This window comes from Macaca nemestrina, chromosome 13, assembly GCF_043159975.1.
Source record: "Macaca nemestrina isolate mMacNem1 chromosome 13, mMacNem.hap1, whole genome shotgun sequence".
NCBI classification, from domain to species: domain Eukaryota; kingdom Metazoa; phylum Chordata; class Mammalia; order Primates; family Cercopithecidae; genus Macaca; species Macaca nemestrina.
In genome coordinates this window covers 109,063,861-109,083,172 of record NC_092137.1, presented here as the reverse complement: position 1 = coordinate 109,083,172, position 19,312 = coordinate 109,063,861, and the positions used below count along the sequence as shown (strand labels likewise).

Here is a 19,312-nt window from a genome sequence, read left to right as displayed (position 1 = left end):
CGGAGTTCCTTTGCCAGCTGTCCTTTTCTGTTTCTGCTTTTGTTTCCCTTTAATCTCTACTTGTTGTGATCCTCCTCCTTGGCAGTGATACATAGGTACCCTGTTTCTCACCTGATTCTAATTCTTTGGCTTTCCTCAGTTCATTTATGACTGTTACTATTGGACTATGAATTTGATGGCCTGTTGTCTGTTTGGAATCCCGCTTTATCCCTGGAGAGATCACTTTTTCTCATTACAGTCTCATTCTACCACTCTCTCATGAGGATTTTAAAAATTCCTAGCTAGATAAACTGTTGTCCATACCCATCTCTTAGGTTTCTGTAATCCTTAATAATTTTGCATGTGGTTGCATGCGTGTGTGGTAATTGGGGTGGATATGTGGATTATTAAATATTTGGACCTATTGGTAATTAGATTTATGAGCTAATGTGTACAAACTGAAAAAATGTGGCAGAATGCTTTTTTATGGTTTCTTTGTTAAGAATAGATCAGAGGTCAGCGCACTTTTTCTGTTAAGGACTAGATAGTAAGTATTTTGGGCTTTGTAGGCCATGTGGTCTCTCTTTACTGACCCAGCTCTGCCATCATAATGCAAAAACAGCCATAGGCAATAAGTGAATGAGTGTGGCTGTGTTCCAAAACAACTGTATTTATAAAAACAAGCAATGGGCATATTTAGCCAGCTCCTGGCCAGATGAATGACATGTACTTTGAAATTGCTGAAGAAAAAGATATGTTATTTCTGTGACTGACTTACACAGTAATTTATGCTAACACTGGATATACATTTTCTAATAATTTAAAAGCATTTCTCGTTAAGTCTAGCTGAACTGAGGAGGCAAGGATTAATGTTCAAGCCTCATCATGGGGAGATAGTCCCAGTGAACACCCCAAGATCTCAGTTGAAAGGAGCAGGGTTGTGCCTTGGGACTGGGTGAATTAGAGGGAGACAGAACTTTCCTAAATTGAAACCTGGCCTTGATTAAGTGCAGTTCCTGATCAGATTAAGGTGCTTACTCCTCAGTTTAAATGCCTAGCAGAGGAAAATATGTCTTTCATTCTATACAAAATGAATAAGCATATCAAAAGACAGAATTGCATAACTCAAAATGAAGAAGAAAACCCCAGAGAATATAAGGGTACTTGCAAGTGATCCACATTTAACAGGCAATGACTTTAAAATAATGATTAATATGTTCAAGAAAGTAGAAAAATAGATTGACAGCTTCATTAGAGAATTCCTAGCGTAGGTACATTTTTGCCTATATAGTAAGTCTGTGGAAAGGAATTAAATTGAAATTTGAAAACTAAAAAACTTATCAGTTGAATTTAAGAATTCCATCGAATGGGGTTTTAAAATTATTTTTAATTGACATAATTGTGCATAATTATGGGGTACAGTGATATTCAATACAGTAATGTGTAATGATCAATCAGAGTAATTAGCAAATCCGTCAACTCAACATTTATCATTTCTTTGTATTGGAAATATTCAAAATCCTCTCTTTTTCTATTAGAAAATATGCCATAAATTCTTGATTGTAGTTACCCTGTAGTGCTGTAAAGCTAGAACTTACTCCTCCTATCTAGTTCTTCTTTTTGTTTTGTTTTGTTTTGTTTTGTTTTGTTTTGTCTGAGATGAGTCTCACTCTGTTGCCCAGGCAGGAGTGCAGTGACTTGATCTCGGCTCACTGCAACCTCTACCTCCTGGACTCAAGCGATTCTCCTGCCTCAGCCTCCCAAGTATCTGGGATTTCAGGCACCCACCACCACACCCGGCTAATTTTTGTATTTTTAGTAGAGATGAGGTTTCACCATGTTGGCCAGGGTGGTCTCAAATGCCTGGCTTCAAGTGATCCACCTGCTTCTCGGCTTCCCAAAGTGCTTGGATTACAGGCCTGAGCCACTGCACCCGGCTCCCCATCCAGTTCTAATTTTGTGTCTGTTAACCAACTTCTCTCCATTCCTTCCTTTCCACAGCCTTTGCAACCTCTAATAACCAATATTATGTTCTGTACTTCTGTGAGATCAACTTGTTTTTTAGCTTCCACATGAGTAAGAACATGTGGTATTTATCGTTCTGTGCTTGACTTATTTCACTTAACGTAAGGTCTTTCAGGCTCATCCATGTTGCAGCAAATAACAAGATTTTGTTCTTTTTCATAGCTGAATAGTATTTCATTGTTTATGTATACACTACATTTTCTTTATAAATTTATCTATTGATGGACACATGGGTTAGCAACTTTCCATACTTTGGTTATTGCACCTACTACTGCAGTAAACATGGGAGTGCAGATATCTCTTCAATATACTGATTTTCTTTCCTGTGAATATATACCCAGAAGTGGTATTGCAGGATCATATGGTAGTTATGATTTTAGTTTTTTGGGGAACCTGAATACTGTTTTTCATAATGGCTGTGCTAATTTATATCCCCACCAACAATGTAAAAGAGTTTTCCTTCTCCACATCATCACCAACGTTTATTACTTTTTGTCTTCTTCATAACCATTCTAACTGGGATGAGATTGATACCTGATCATGGTTTCGATTTGCATTAACCTGATGATTAGTGATACTGAGCATTTTTTCATATACCTGTTGACTGTTTGTATGCCTTTGTTTGAGAAATGTCTCTTCAGATTATTTACCCATTTTTTTATTTGGATTTTTTTTTTTTGCTATTGAGTTCGTTGTATTGTCTGGATTTTCATCCTTGTTGGATGAATAGTTTGCATATATTTTCTCCTATTCTGCAGGTTGTATCATTTTTCTTTTTATTGTTTCCAATCTCAATTGTCTGTTTTTGCTTTTGTTGCTTGTGCTTTTGAGGTCTTATCCATAATATCTTTGCCCAGGCGAGTGTCCTGAACTATTTCCCACTTTTTCCTCTAGTAGTTTCATAGTTTTGGGTCTTATATTTCAGGTTGATTTTTGTCTGTGATGAGAGATGGGGTCTAGTTTTATTCTTAGGCATATGGATATCCATTTCCCAGCACCATTTGTTGAGGAGACTGTCATCTCCCTTATTAATGCTCATGGCACCTTTGTAGAAAATCAGTTGGCCATAAATGTGTGGATTTATTTCTGAGTTCTCTATGCTGTTCCATTAGTCTATGTGTCTATTTTTATGCCAGTACTATGCTGTTCTGGTTACTACAATTTTGTAGTGTATTTTGAGTTTAGTGTGATGCCTCTGGGTTTGTTGTTTTCACACAGGATTGCTTTTGCTTATTTGGGTCTTTCATGATTTCATACACATTTTAGGATTTTTTTCTATTTCTGTGAAGCATGTTGTTGGTATTTTAATAGACATTATGTTGAATCTATAGATGACTTTGGTTATTTTGACAATATTAATTGTTCCAGTCCATGAATATGAAATATCTTTTCTTTTTGTGTGTGTGATCTTCAATTTCATTCATCAGTGTTTTATAGTTTTCATTGTGGAAATCTTTCACTTCCTTGATTACATTTATTCCCAGGTATTTTATTTTATTTTTGTAGCCATTGTAAACAGGATAGATTTCTTTATTTCTTTTTCAGTTAGTTTGTTGTTAGTGTTTGGAAATGCTACTGATTTTTGTATGTTGATTTTGTGTCCTTCAACTTTACTGAATTTATCAGTTCTAAGAAATTTTTGGTGGAGCCTGTCAGTTTCTTTGCATTGAAGATCATGTCGTCTGCAAAGAAGGACAAGTTGACTTATTTCCAATTTGTTTTTTGTTTGTTTTTTTGAGATGGAGTCGCGCACTGTCGCCCAGGCTGGAGTACAGTGGCACGATATCTGCTCACTGCAACATCCGCCTCCTGAGTTCACACCATTCTCCTGCCTCAGCCTCTTGAGTAGCTGAGATTACAGGCATGCGCCACCACATCTGGCTAATTTTTGTATTTTTAGTAGAGACGGGGTTTTGCTGTGTTGGCCAGGCTGGTCTTGAACTCCTGGCCTCAGGTGATCTGCCTGCCTCAGCCTCCCATATTGCTGGGATTACAGGCATGAGTCACCACACCCAGCCTGTTATTTCCAATTTGGATGTCTTTTATTTCTTTTTCTTACTTAATTACTCTGGCTAGTACTTCTAGTACCATGTTGAACAAGAGTGGTGAGAATGGGCATCCTTGTCTTGTTCTAGTTCTTAGGGGAAAAATTTTCAGCTTTTCCCTGTTCAGTAAGATGTTAATTGTGGGTTTGTTACACATAGCTTTTAGTGTGTTGAAGTACATTCCTTCTGTACCTAATTTGTTGAGAGTTTTTACTGTGAAGAGATGTTGAATTTTATCATACTTTTTCTGTGTCTGTTGAAGTGATCGTAAGGTCTTTATACTTCATTGTTATTCTGTTAAAACGTGATATATCACATTTTTTTATTTGCATATTTGAGCCTTCCTTGTTTCCCTGGGATAAATCTCACTTGGTTATGGTATATTATCTTTTTGGTGTGTTGTTGAATCTGGTTTGCTAATATTTTGTTGAGGATTTTAGCATCTATGTTCATCAGGACTATTGGCCTGGAGTTTTCTTGTTGTGTCTTGGTTTGGTTTTGGTATCAGGGTAATGCTGGCTTTGTACAATGAGTTTGGAAGAATTCTCTACCCTTGAGGTTTTTGGGATAGTCTGAGAAGAATTGGTATTTGTACTTTAAAAGTTTGAATTCAGCAGTGAAACCATTTAGTGAATTTAAAAGTACAGTTCAGCAGTGAAGCCATTTAGTTTGGGCTTTACTTTGCTGGGAAACTTTTGACCACCATTCGGTCTTGTTACTTGTTATTGGTCTGTTCTAGTTTTCTATTTCTTCTTGATTCAGTCTTGGTAGGTTTTATGTGCCTAGGAATTTATCCATTTCCTCTGGGTTTTCCAGTTTGTTGGCCTATAGTTCTTTCATAATGATCTCTGTAGTCTCTAGTGATCCTTGTATTTCTGTGGTACCACTTGTAATGTCTCCTTTTTTGTTTCCGATTTTATCTATTTGGGTCTTTTCTCCTTTTTTCTTTTCTTATTTTTCTTTCTTCTTCTTCCCTTCCTCCCCTCCCCTCCCCCTGCTTTCCTTTTCTCTTTTCTTCCCTTCCTTCTCTTGGTACTATTTCTTCTCTTCCTTTTCTTTCTTTCTCTATGTTTTTTTTGTTTTGACTGTCTCCATCTGTTTCCCAGGCTGAAGTGCAGTGGCATCACCACGGCTTGCTGTAACCTTAACCTCCAGGACTTAAACCACCCTTCTACCTCAGCCTGCTTAGTAGCTGGGACTGCAGGCATGCGCCACCACCTCTGGTTAATTTTTAAATTTTGTTGTAGAGATGAGGTCTTACTGTGTTGCTGAGGCTGGTGTTGAACTGGGCTCAAGTGATCCTCCTGCCTCACCCTCCCAAAGTGCTGGGATTACAGGTGTGAGCTACTGCACTCAACCTCTTCTTTTTTTCTTAGTCTAGCTCATGGTTTGTTTGGTTTTTTATTTGTTCAAAAAGCTACTTTTCATTTTTTAAGAACATTATTTTAGATTCAGAGGGTACATGTGCAGCTTTGTTACGTGGATATATTGTCTAACAGTGAGGTCTGGGCTTCTAAAATGTACTCTTCACTCAAATAGTGAACATTGTACCCAATAGGTTAATTTTCCACACCTACCCTTCTCCCCCCTTCCCTTTTGGAGTCCCCAGTATCTGTTATTTCCATGTTTATGTCCGTATGTGTGTACCCATTGTTTATCTTTGACTTATAAGTGAGAACATACAGTATTTAATTTTCTGTTTCTAAGTTATTTCACTTAGGATTAATGACCTCCAACTCCATCCATGTTGCTGCAAAAGACATGATTTCATTCTTTTCTATGGCCACATAGTATTCTATTCATGGTGTATATATATCATAAATTTTATTGTAAGATACCATAAGTAACATCATAAAAAAGTAATTGGATACCCAGGAATAAATCTAAAGGGAGATGTGCAAGACATCACTACTGAAAACTACAAAACATTATTAAAAGAAAATAAAACCTAAATAAATTGAAGATATGTTCATGTATAGGAAGACTCAATATGGTAAATATGTCAGTTCTTCCATACATATACATATCAGTATATGCACACACACACACACACACATAATCCCAGTAATGCAATCCCAGTTATAGCTCATTGTACTGCATACTTAGGATTTTATACTTTTCTTTATATATGTTATAGTTCTAATAACAATTTACTTATTAATAAAAGCATTTTCCACTAAAATATATGTATATGCTTTTAAGACATCTGGTGTCTTGTACATTTTTCATAAGATAAAGTAAATTATCTTACGAATCATTAATATTTTAGGGAAAAGTAGATTGAGAACCCTTAGTATGAAACCAGTTGAAAGTTTAGATTGAAATATCTAACTTTTTCTACCCTTTAGTTGAATGAAGCAAGTGAGGAAAACAGGAAGATGGACATTCAGGCGAAAAGAGTTCAAGCTCGTTTAGATAATTTACAGGTAAGTTGCCTGTTCTTTACAGACATAAGTATATTTTTAGATGATTGCCTTTGAGTTTACTCATTTTGATAAAATTGTCCTTTAATTCATGCATATGTACTGTTGCAGAGGAAGTACGAGTTTATGACAATACAGAGATTGAAAGGAAGTTCCCATGCTGTTCATGAAATGAAAAGTTTAAAACAAGAAAAAGCACCAGTTTCAAAAACTTACAAGGTATGATATGATTGAAAATTTCTCCAATGGAAAGCCAGGAAGATTTCTCTTGTGCTTTAATCTTTTCTCTTTGAAAAGAGAAAGGATTCACCATAATACTTTCTTAAAAGGGAAATATCTCAAGAATATTTAAAATACACTTTCATTTGCAAAAACAAAACTATTATATTTTGGCAGTGTTTCAGGTACAGTATCATTGACACTTCATTCGTGGCTTTATTGCTTAGTATGTTTTGACACTCCACAAGCATTTGCTATTTTTCAGTCAAGACTGCAACCCATCCCTGAATGGATTTCCATGTATCTTTTTTTCCCTAAAAATTTGTAAAATTTGAGATATAAATTACATGTGGTAACATAACGCACAAATCCTGTAGCGTAAAGTTTGATTAATTTTGATAAATATTTATGTTGCCTACAACCAAATGTAGAATATTTCCACTGTACTAGAATATAGAACTTTCATCTATCTTAGGAAGTTCTCTAATGTCCTTTCCTGGTCATTCTTTTCTGCCAGAAGTTTTGCAGAAATTAGTTTTGCCTGTGTGAGACATTTGGTCAGTGGAATTGTATTGTGTGTACTTGTTTGTGTAAGGCTTTTGTCAGCATAATTATGAGTGTATCAGTAGTTTGTTCCCTACTATTGCTCAGTAGTTTTTCATTGTATTAATGTATCAGAGTTTGTTCCTTCATTCTTCTGTTGATAGACACCTGGGCTTTTTCTAGTTTTTGTCTGCAATAAATAAAGCTGCTACGAATATTGATGTGCAGGGTTTTTATGGATATATGTTTTCATTTGTTTTGGGTATATACCAGGACTACAATCTCTGGGTCATAAAGTAGATAAAGGTAGACGTATGTTTTTAAGAAACTGACGGTTTTCCAAATTGGTTGTACTGTTTTATACTCCCATTAACAGTGTATCAAAGTTTTGGTTGCTCCACAACCTTGTCAACATTTGGTGTTTTCAGTTTTGTTCATTTTGACCCTTCCAGTGGGTGTGTAGTAGTATCTTATGGGCTTTGATCATTCAGATATTTTGATAAATTTTCTAGTTCTTTATAAATTGAGAAAATTGGAGTAAATTGAAAAGGTACAGATTTTATATTCAGGGACTGAAGATAATTGAAGTTTTCATCTAAAGGGAGTTAGTTTCTACTTGAAAAAAATTGAGAAAGTGAAAAATTGCTCTTCAGAATAATGCACTAATGCTACTATTTATCATTTTGTCTTTATTCATTCTGATTTTGTGGATTGCCATTGACTTAATGTTGCCTTTTTATTAATTTGCTTTTATATTTCTCTGTCTTTGAATTTTTTTGTTTTTTTATTTTTTAATTTATTAATATTTTTAATTTAATTTTTTTTTTGAGATGGGGGTCTCACTCTGTCACCCAGGCTGGAGTGCAGTGGCACAACCTTGGCTCACTGCAGCCTCTGCCTTCTGGGTTCAAGCCTCCTGAAGAAATGGGATTACAGGCACCCACCACCACACCTGGCTATTTTTTGTATTTTTAGTAGAGACAGGGTTTCACCATGTTGGCTAGGCTGGTCTCGATCTCCTGACCTCAGGTGATCCAGCTGCCTCTGCCTCCCAAAGTGCTGGGATTATAGGCGTGAGCCACCATGCCTGGCCTGCAGATTAAAAAAATAAATAAATTTAACATAGTTCCCTGCTTAAGGTGGATATGTGTAGTGGTATCTTATTTTAAAAAAATTGAATTAAATTAGAAATGTGTTTTGTAATAATACTTAAAATTAGTCTAATTAAATTTATAAATTACTTTGTTATTTTACTTTTCATTTTGGTAGACTCTCGGAGGACAAGATTTCTAGGGGAAAAAAGTTCATATGTGTATTCAATGATATACTGGAAAGACAAAGTAACAATTTTTGTGAGAAGAAAAAGATAGGAAGTTTCATAGTGGAAATTCTTTAGCTCTGGAAACCTTTAATTTTTTTTAGTCTTTTAATTGCGGGAGGTTCATGCTCTTGAGTTAAGGCTAATTTTACTTTTTTTCCATCTTATCAAACTTGGATAAAGAATTTTTATGAAAAGTTTTCTTTTAGTAATAAGGTACAAGTTATTTTAACTTCCTAATTATGATGACTTTTCTTGCCTTCTCTCAGTCATCATTTAACATGTTTTTAATATTAGATGGGGAGGTTTTTGTGTTTGTTTGGTTTTTTTTGTTGTTGTTTTTTCTTTTTTGATATGGAGTCTTGCTCTTTTTCCCAGACCGGTGTGCAGTGGTGCAATCTCGGCTCACTGCAGCCTCCACCTCCTGGATTCAAGTGATTCTCCTGCCCCAGCCTTCCAAGTAACTGGGATTACAGGCATGCGCCACCATGCCCAGCTAATTTTTGTATTTTTAGTAAAGACAGGTTTCACCATGTTGGCCAGGCTGGTCTCGAACTTCTAGGGAACTTCAGGTGATCCAACCACCTCAGCCTCCCAAAGTGCTGGGATTGCAGGCTTGAGCCACAGCACCAGGCAAGTTGGGAAACTTTGATTTTGAATTTCTTTTGTTTGGAGAAGCTCTGTCCTTAACACATTTTAGTGAATTACTTTAGTCAAATTATTCTTTAATTATTTACCAAATTTAAGACTTGTCTTTGAAGTTTTATGAAGTTGTGAACTGAAATGAATGATTTAATTTTTGACATATAGGTACCACTTAATGGACAAGTTTATGAACTTTTAACTGTCTTCATGGACTGGATTTCGGATCATCATCTTAGCAAAGTGAAACATGAAGAATCTGGAATGGATGGTAAAAAACCACAACTCAAATTCGCTTCCCAGAGAAATGATATTCAGGAGAAGTGTGTAAAGGTTTGTTTTTTAATTTGAAATATGTGACTCAGAATATATGAAGATTAAAAAAGGGAAAAGCCAGGGCCAGGCACGGTGGCTCATGCCTGTAATCCCAGCACTTTGGGAGTTCAAGGTGGGCCGTTCACCTGAGGTCGGGAGTTCGAGACCAGCCTGGGCAACATGGTGCAATGGGCAACCCTGTCTCTACTAAAAATACAAAAAATAGGTGGGCATCATGGCACGTGCCTGTAATCTCAGCTACTTGGGAGGCTGAGGCAGGAGAAACGCTTGAATCTGGGAGGTGGAGGTTGCAGTGAGCTGATATTGCACCACTGCACTCCATCCTGGGCAACAGAGCAAGATTGTTTCAAAAGAAAAAAACGAACAAATTTGAGGGGCTGCCTCTGATGAGGCCCTTCTTCCTGGTCTCCTGCAGAGTCCAGAGGTGATGCAGGGTATCACATGGCTGGGGGCTGAGTGTGCTAGCTAAGGTCTCTCTCCCTTTTATAAAGCCACCAGTCCAATTCCCATGATAATCCATTAATCCATTAACCCTTGGATGAATTAATCCTTTCCTGAGGGCATCCCTCATAACCCGGTCACCTTTTTTAAAAAAAGCTTTTGTTTTGGAGATGGGGTCTCCTCGTGTCACCTAGGCTGGAGTGCAGTGGCCCAGTCATTGCTTACTGCAGCCTCCAAACTCCTAGCCTCAAGCAGTCTTCCTGCCTCGTCCCTTTGAGTAGGGACTACAGGTATATACCACTTTGCCCAGCTAATTTTTTTCTTTTTTCTTTTGAGACAGAGTCTCGCTCTGTCGCCCAGGCTGGAGTGCAGTGGTAGGATCTCAGCTCACTGCAAGCTCCGCCTCCCGGGTTTGCGCCATTCTCCTGCCTCAGCCTCCCAAATAGCTGGGACTACAGACACCCGCCACATCGCCTGGCTAGTTTTTTTATATTTTTTAGTAGAGACAGGGTTTCACCGTGTTAGCCAGGATGGTCTCGATCTCCTGACCTCGTGATCCGCCCGTCTCGGCCTCCCAAAGTGCTGGGATTACAGGCTTGAGCCACCACGCCCGGCCTGCCCAGCTAATTTTTTAAAAATTTGTATAGAGATCAGACCTCGCTTCGTTGCACAGGATGATCTTGAACTCCTAGCTTCAAGCATTCCTCCTGCCTTGGCCTCCCAAAATGTTGTCATTACAGATGTGGGCCACTGTGCCCGGACCCAGTCACTTCTTAAAGGCCCCACTTATCAATACTGTCATATTGGGAATTAAGTTTCAACATGACTTTTGGAGGAAACAAACGTTCAAACCATAGCACATGGCAAAAGGGAATTAAAGTTGCTAATCAGCTGACCTTAAAATAGGGAGATTATCCAGGATTATGTGAGTGGTCTTAGTAATCACATAAACTCTTTAAACCAGGAGGATTCAGAAGAGTAGGCCAGAGACTCACCCCACTCTTGCTGGCTTTTGAAGATGGAGAAAGAGGGCCATAAGACATGGAATTCAGAAAATCTTTATTTATTTATTTTTTTTGAGATGGAGTTTTACTCTGTCACCAGGCTGTAGTGCAGTGGTGCCATCTTGGCTCACTGCAACCTCTGCCTCCCGGGTTCAAGTGATTCTCCTGCCTCAGTCTCCCAAGTAGCTGGGACTACAGGTGTGCACCACCACACTCAGCTAATTTTTGTATTTTTAGTAGAGACGGGTTTTCACTGTGTCAGCCAGGATAGTCTCAAACTCTTGACCTTGTGATCTGCCCACCTTGGCCTCCCAAAGTCTTGGGATTACTGGTGTGAGCCACCGTGCCCGGCCATCAGATATCTTCTAGAAGCTGGGAATTGCCCTCTGCCGACAGTCACAAAGGACATACAAATCTCAGTGCTCTAACTGCAGCAAACTGGATTCTGCATGCAACTTGAATAAGCAAGGAAATGAATCCTCCCTTAGCCTCTGGAGAGGAACACAGCTCTGAATATACATTGATTTTGGCTGGCTGAGACCCGTATTAGACTTTTGAACCTACAAAAGTGTAAAATAATGAATTTGTGTTGTTTAAATGTTAAGTTTGTGGTATTTGTTATGGCAGCAATAGAACACAAATACACCTTTGTTTAGAATTCTGTCTCTTAGTACCTACATCAATTATTTCCCTAAATCTAGCCTTATTTTAGAAGTAACTGCTAATTAGGAAGGCCTGCAGTATTAAAGTTCTGCAGAGAAATTTTATTTGTTAGAACTAGATGAGGGCTGGGCACGGTGTCTCATACCTGTAATCCTTGCCCTTTGGGAGGTTGAAGTCGGAGGATAGCTTGAGCCTAGGAGTTTGAGATCAGCTTTGGCAACATGGCAGTACCCCATATCTACAAAAAATACAAAAATTAACCAGGCGTGGTGGCATGTGCCTGTAACCCCAGTTCCCTCGGAGGCTGAGGTGGGAGGATCACCTGAACCTGGGGAGGTCAAGGCTGCAGTGAGCTGTGATTGTACCACTGTACTCCAGCCTGGGCAACAGAGTGAGACCCTGTCTGAAGAAAAATAATGGAATCGGGATCATGTAATACTGTGTTTTTATATTAGTCTAATAACATAAGAGAATAATATTTAGCACACGTATTTCTCAGGATTCATTTTAACATCTCTAAATAAAAAGTTGTCTGTTGACATGTTCAGGATTTACAGTTTCTGTTGAACCTAGATCCTTTTAGTTAAAATATTGTTTTCAACTTAATTACTGTATATTCATAAAGGTAGAACAATTTTAAGGTGTATAAATAAACTTTTAAATATAATAATAGAAGAGTAAGTAGTACCAGATTAATTAAATACGTGTGGGCATCACAAGCAGGTATTCACATCTCTTTAGGAAGATGTAAAATTTGTGATTTTAAATAATGTAACCTTATCTTAAAATCTTTTTTTTTTTTGTTATAGGACTCTGTTAACCACTTGGGCAGGCATTATATTTATTCTAAGAATACTAGTATAACTCAAAATATTTTAGCAAAGTAATCTCTTCAGAAATTACCTTTGGAAACTTCTGACAGGGTTTTTTTGTATATTTGATCACAGTTATAACTTGTTTAAGGATGGATTTAATATTTAAAAACAACTAAAGCCATTGAGGAGTAAATCTGATATACTGGGTATACCTTATAAGACTGATTTTCTTGTGTGATTCAGTAACATAAGGGTGAGCTATTATCAAAGAAATTGAGATAGAAAAATTCAGTACAACCTGAGGTGGAAGGTAATATGTGTTATAACTAATGATAGTAAAATTTGGCTATAGGACTAACATCATCAATATGTTGGAGTAGGTAGTTTCAGGCCCTTATTCCTTCATGGAAACACCAGTTAATTTCAATATAGTGACAAGGACATGTTAGTGAGAATTGTAGAGACCAATTGAGAAGCTGCAGCACTCAGGCTAAAACGTTAAAAAGAAGGGACTCCTTCAGAAGGAGTGGAAAAGTTTGTGGCATTTTGCATGTGTGTTCCCCTTGCAGTATAGTGCATTGCAACCAGGAGGAAATTTCCTATCCCCTGCCTTCTCCCTTGGGACAAAAACGAAATAATGGACTGTGTGTTCAATATTTTGGCTTATCCAAAGTCTGCCCACAGGACTGGTTTGCATCTCATCTCACTCAGAGTGCTGAAGGGAACGGTAGCATATCAGGGAAACCCCCACCCCCGATATTCAACGTGGGTTCTTTTCTATTTCCCTAAGCGTCGGCTGCTCTGATGAAATAAAGGGAAAGAGTACAAAAGAGAAATTTTAAAGCTGGGTGTCCAGGGAAGACATCACATGTCGGCAGGTTCTATGATGCTCCCTGAGCCATAAAACCAGCAAGTTTTTATCAGCGATTTTCAAAAGGGGAGGGAGTGCACGAATAAGGGTGTGGGTCACAGAGATCACGTGCTTCACAAGGTAATAAAATATCACAAAGCAAATGGAGGCAAGGCTAGATCACAGGACCACAGGACGGGGCGAAATTAAAATTGCTAACGAAGTTTCGGGCACGCATTTTCATTGATAACATCTTATCAGGAGACAGGGTTTGAGAGCAGACAACCGGTCTGAGCAAAATTTATTAGGCGGGAATTTCCTCATCCTAATAAGCCTGGGAACGCTACAGGAGACCAGGGCTTATTTCATCCCTTCGGCTTCGACTGTAAAAGACAGCTGCCCCCAAAGCGGCCATTTCAGAGGCCTACCCTCAGGGGCGCATTCTCTTTCTCAGGGATGTTCCTGACTGAGAAAAAGACTTTAGCGATATTTCTCCTCTTTGCTTTTGAAAGAAGAGAAATATGGCTCTGTTCTGCCCAGCTCACTGGCAGTCAGAGTTGAAGGTTATCTCCCTTGTTCCCTGAACATTGCTGTTACCCTTTTCTTTTTTCAAGGTGCCCAGATTTCATATTGTTCAAACACACATGCTCTACAAACAATTTGTGCAGTTAACACAGTCATCACAGGGTCCTGAGGCAACATACATCCTCCTCAGCTTACAAAAGAGATGATGGGATTGAGATTAAAGACAAGCATAGGAAAACACAAGGGTATTGACTGGGGAAGTGATAGGTGTCACTTCACAATTGTGAAATCGTCACAATTTATGTTCAGAGATTGCAGTAAAGACAGCCATAAGAAATTATAAAAGTATTAATTTGGGGAACTAATAAATATCTATGAAATCTTCACTATGGCTTTATGTTCTGCCATGGCTTCAGCCAGTCCCTCTGTTCAGGGTCCCTCCCTTCCCGCAACAGTAGCATAGTTTGGGAGCTGCAGGAAACAGAAGTGATTGCTGCAGCCCATAAGAGCTGCAGAGATCTGCACTTCTGCTGGGAGAGGTCTGAGGGACACAGAGATTAATGGGTTTCTGCGAGGGAATAGCAATAAGTTGCTAGGGAAATTAAGACTGTCAAAAACACACATAGAAGCCCAGAGAAGACAAATGTCTCAGAAAAATTTGGGTGGTCCTAAAACCTCTAACTGGGCTGATTCATGAAAGTGTTTCCCTGTATGAAGCCAGTTGTAAAGACTCAGAAAGGTATTTGTTTTCTGTTTTTTCAAATGCCCAAATACCCATTAAAAAAGGATCAGAAGGCATACAAAGGAGCAGGGACATTGATCAAGTCAAAGAAGAAAACAAAGCTTCAGAAACTCACCCTAAAGAAATGCAGATCTCTGAACTTTGTGACAGATGACTTAAAAACTGTGACAAATAATTTAAAAACTTAAGAGAACACAAAAAACTAAGCAAAGTCAGGAAAATGATGCAAGAACAAAGTGACAGTGTAAACTAGAAGATACAAATTATAAGAAGGAACCAAATAAATTCTGGAGCTGGAGAATACAATATCTGAACTATAAAAGTCAACAGCAGACTTGATTACGCAGAAGACATCAACACATTTGAAGACAGATCATCTAAAATTAAGTCAGAGGCTGGGCACAGTGGCTTACACCTGTAATTTCAGTGCTTTGGGAAGCCAAGGCAGGAGGGTCACTTGAAGCCAGGTGTTCAAGACCAGCCTGGTCAACATAGTGAGACCCCGTGTCTACGAAAAGTTCTAACGTAATAATAAAATTATGTTAGAGGAGCAAAGAGAAAAAAATGAAGAAAAGTAACGACAGTCTAAGGGACTCATGGGAGATCATCAAGTGAACCAGTATATGCATAATGTAAGTCTTGGAATGAGAAGAGAGAAGAAGGGGGAGAGAGCTTATTTGTAGAAATAATGGCTGAAAATGTCCCAAACTTGCCCTTTTTTGAGGAAAGGATTGGGCATACAAATTCAGGAAGCTCAAGGAACTCCAGATAGGACAATTCCAAAGACACCCAACTCTAAGATACATTATAATCAAATTGTCAAAAGTAAAATACAAAGAGAATCTTGAAATTGACAAGAGAAAAGCAGCTGGTCTCGTTCAAGGGAGTTCTATAAGAATTTCAGCAGATTTCTCAGCAGAAACCTTGCAGGCCAACAGGCAGTGGGGTGGTACATTCTGAGTGCAAAAAAAAAAACTGTTAACCAAGAGTAGTATATTCAGCTAAACTGTCCTTAAGACTTTCTCAGATAAACAATAGTTGAAGGAGTTCAGTAACTATTACACCTGCCCTATAAAAAATACTGAAGAGAGTCCTTCAGGTTGAAATGAAAGCACACTACACAGCAACATGAAGCCATATAAAAGTATAACATTCTGTGTTAAAGGCAAATAAATGGACGAATACAGTAAGTAGCCTATATTATTGTAATCTTGACATATAAGTTGATTTTTAATTATTGCATAGAATGTAAAAGACAAGTATTTAAAAAAAAAAAAACTAAGTCTATGCTGGGGGTAATACAACATATAAAGATATAATTTGTGGCCTGGTGCAGTGGCTGACGCCTGTAATCCCAGCACTTTGGGAGGCTAAGGTAGGTGGATCACCCAAGGTCAGGAGTTTGAGACCAGCCTGGCCAACATGGTGAAACCCCATCTCCACTAAAAGTACAAAAATTAGCCAGGCATGGTCGTACGTGCCTGTACTCCCAGCTACTTGGGAGGCTGAAGCAGGATAATTGCTTGAACCTGGGAGGCGGAGGTTGCAGTGAGCTGATATCGTGCCATTGCACTCCAGCCTGGGCAACAGAGTGAGACTCCGTCTCAAAAAAAAAAGAATTGTGACATCAGTAACATGAAGTGGGAATGTGGAGCCATAATGGTGCAGTTAGTGTATTCAGTTGACATTATTGATGTAAAATAGTTATAACTTTAAGATGTTTTATATAACTGATTGCAAAGAAAATACTTATAGAATATACACAGAAGGAAATTAAAAGGGAATCTAAGTGTGTAACACACACAAAAATCAGTGAAACCCAAAGGCAGTAAGAGAGGAAAGGAGGGACAAAAAAGCTGCAAGACATGCAGAAAAAATTAACAAAATGGTAATAGTATGTCCTTCCTGGCCTGGCACGGTGCCTCATGCCTGTAATCCCAGCACTTTGGGAGGCTGAGGCGGGTGGATCACCTGAGGTCAGAAGTTCAAGACCAGCCTGGTCAACATGGTGAAACCCCATCTCTACTAAAAATACAAAAATTAGCTGGGCGCGGTGGCAGGCACCTGTAATCCCAGCTACTCTGGAGGCTGAGGCAGGAGAATTGCTTGAACCCAGGAGGCAGAGGTTGCGGTGAGCTGAGATCACACCATTGTGCTCCAGCATGGGCAACAAGAGTGAAACTTTGTCTCCAAAAAAAAAAAAAAGTATGTGCTTCCTTTATCAGTAATTACTTTAAATGTAAATGGATGAAATCAAAAAACTAATTAGAGTGGCTGATTGGATTTAAACAGCCAGCACCCAACTGTATGCTGTCTACAAGGGACTCATTTTAGATCTAAAGACACATGTAGGCTGAAAATGAAAGGATGGAAAAAGACAGTCCTTGTCAGTGGTCACCAGAAGAGAATAGTAGTAGTAATACTAATATAAGACAAAATATACTTTATGTCAAAAACTGTTACAAGAGACAAGGACACTAGATAAATGATAAAAAGGTAAATTCACCAAGAAGATACAAATGAGAAATATTTATGCCCCAAAACATCAGACTTCTAAAATAATGTGAAGCAAACATTGACAGAATTGAAGAAATAGTAACATAATAATACTAGGAAACTTCAATACCCTACTTTCAGAAATAGATAGAATAACCAGACAGCATATAAGTAAGGAAATGGAGGACTTGAGCAACATAATAAATTAACTCGATCTGTCAGACATATACAGAACACTCCACCCAACAACAGCAGATGATACATTCTTCTCAAGTGTACGTGGAACATCCTCCAGATAAACTACGTGTTTGGCCACAAAACAAGTCTTAATAAATTTTCAAAGACTGACATTGTTACAAAATTTCTGATCACAATGAAGTGAAACCTCAAACCAAGGAAGGATAACTATAAAATCCACAAATATGTGAAAATTTAAAAACTCACTCTACAGCAACCATTGGGTCAAAGAAGAAATCCCAAGGAAAATTGGCAAATACCTTGAAACAAAAAAACACATCATAACAAAATTTATAGGATGCAGTGTTAACAGGGAAGTTTGTAGCTGTAGATGCTTACATTGAAAAGGAAGAGAGATCAAAATCAACAGCCTGGCTGATTTGGTTCCTTGAAAGTATCAACAAAATTGACAAATCACTAGCTAGATGAAGGGAGAAAAAAGAGAAGATTGGAATAACTCAAATTAGAAAGGAAAGAAGGGATCTTGCAAGCAATACCACAGAAATAAAAAGGATTATAAGACAATATTATCAACAATTACATGCCAACAGATTGCATCACATAGAAGAAATGAGTAAGTTCCTATAAAAACACAGCTTTCCAAGACTGAATCCTGATGAAATAGAAAATCTGAAAAGGCCAATGATAAGTAAGGAGATTCAATCACTAAAAAAAAAAAAAAAAAAAAAAAAAACCCAACAATGAAAAGCCAGAGAGCTTCACTTTAGAATTCTATCAAACATTTGAAGAATTAACACCCATCCTCCTCATAGTCTTTGAAAAAATTGAAAGGGAAGTAACACTTCCAGACTTACTCTTTGGGGCCTACATTACCCTGATACCAAAGCTAGACAAAGACACAGTGAAAAAACTACTGACTAATACCTTGATAAATATAGATGCAAAAATCTTCAACAAAATAGTAGCAAACTGAATTCAACAGTACAGTCATGCGTTGTTTAACAATGGGACCACATTCTGAGAAATGTATTGTTAGGTGACTTTTTGTGTAAACATTGTAGAGTATGTACATAACCGTAGGTAATATAGCCTACTACCAGCCTAGGCTATATTATGTAGCCTGTTGTTCCTAGGCTATGATCCTGTACAGCATCTACTATGCTGAATATCTTAGGCAGTTGTAACACAATGTGAAGTATTTGTGCATCTAAACATATAAAATGTGCAGTAAAGATACAATATAACAGATTAAAAAGGGTACACCTGGGCCAGGCTTGTGGCTCATGCCTGTAATCCCAGCACTTTGGGAGGCTGAGGCAGGTGATTACCTGAGGTCAGGAGTTCGAGACCACCTTGGCCAACATGGTGAAACCCCGTTTTTACTAAAAATACAAAAATTAGCTGGGCCTGGTGGTGGACGTCTGTAATCTCAGCTACTCGGGAGGCTGAGGCAAGAGAATTGCTTTAACCCGTGAGGCAGAGATTGCAGTGAGCCGAGATTGCACCCTGCATTCCAGCCTGGGCCACAGAGTGAGACTGTCTCAAAAAAAAAAAAAAGGGCAGGTACACCTGAATAGATCACTTACCATGAATGGAGCTTTCAGGACTGGAAGTTGCTCTGGGCGAGTCAGTGAGTGAGTGAGTAGTGAGTAAATGAAATTCTAAGACGTGCACACTACAGTAAATTTTATAAACTATGCACTTAGACTACACTAAATTTAGAAAAAAATTTTTTTTCACTAACAAATTAAGCTTAGCTTACTGTAATCTTTTTACTTTATAAACTTTCTAGTTTTTTTTTTTTTTTTTTAACTTTTTGACTTCGTAATATTAACACTTTGTTTAAAACACAAACACATTGTACAGGTGTACAAAAATACTTTCTATCCTATATGTTTTTTTTCTATTTAAAAAATTTTTATTTTATTTTTTACTTTCTCAACTATTTTGTTAAAAACTAAGACACAGACACACATGTTAGCTTAGGCTTCCACAGGGTCAGGATAATCAATATCAGTGTCTTCCACCTCTGCAGTTGGTTCCACTGG

General features: G+C 38.0%; 1 protein-coding gene across 8 annotated transcripts in view; it reads left to right on the top strand.

Moving 5' to 3' along the window:
• LOC105471840 (coiled-coil domain containing 138) overlaps positions 1–19,312 on the top strand; it is a 158,320-nt gene that overhangs the window by 16,009 nt on the left and 122,999 nt on the right. For all 8 annotated transcript variants that reach the window (XM_071077140.1, XM_071077139.1, XM_011724594.3 and 5 more), the window contains 3 exons: positions 6,398–6,475; positions 6,584–6,691; positions 9,363–9,527. In XM_071077140.1, the coding sequence (XP_070933241.1) occupies positions 6,398–6,475; positions 6,584–6,691; positions 9,363–9,527 (351 nt within the window). The remainder of the gene's footprint in view (positions 1–6,397; positions 6,476–6,583; positions 6,692–9,362; positions 9,528–19,312) is intronic.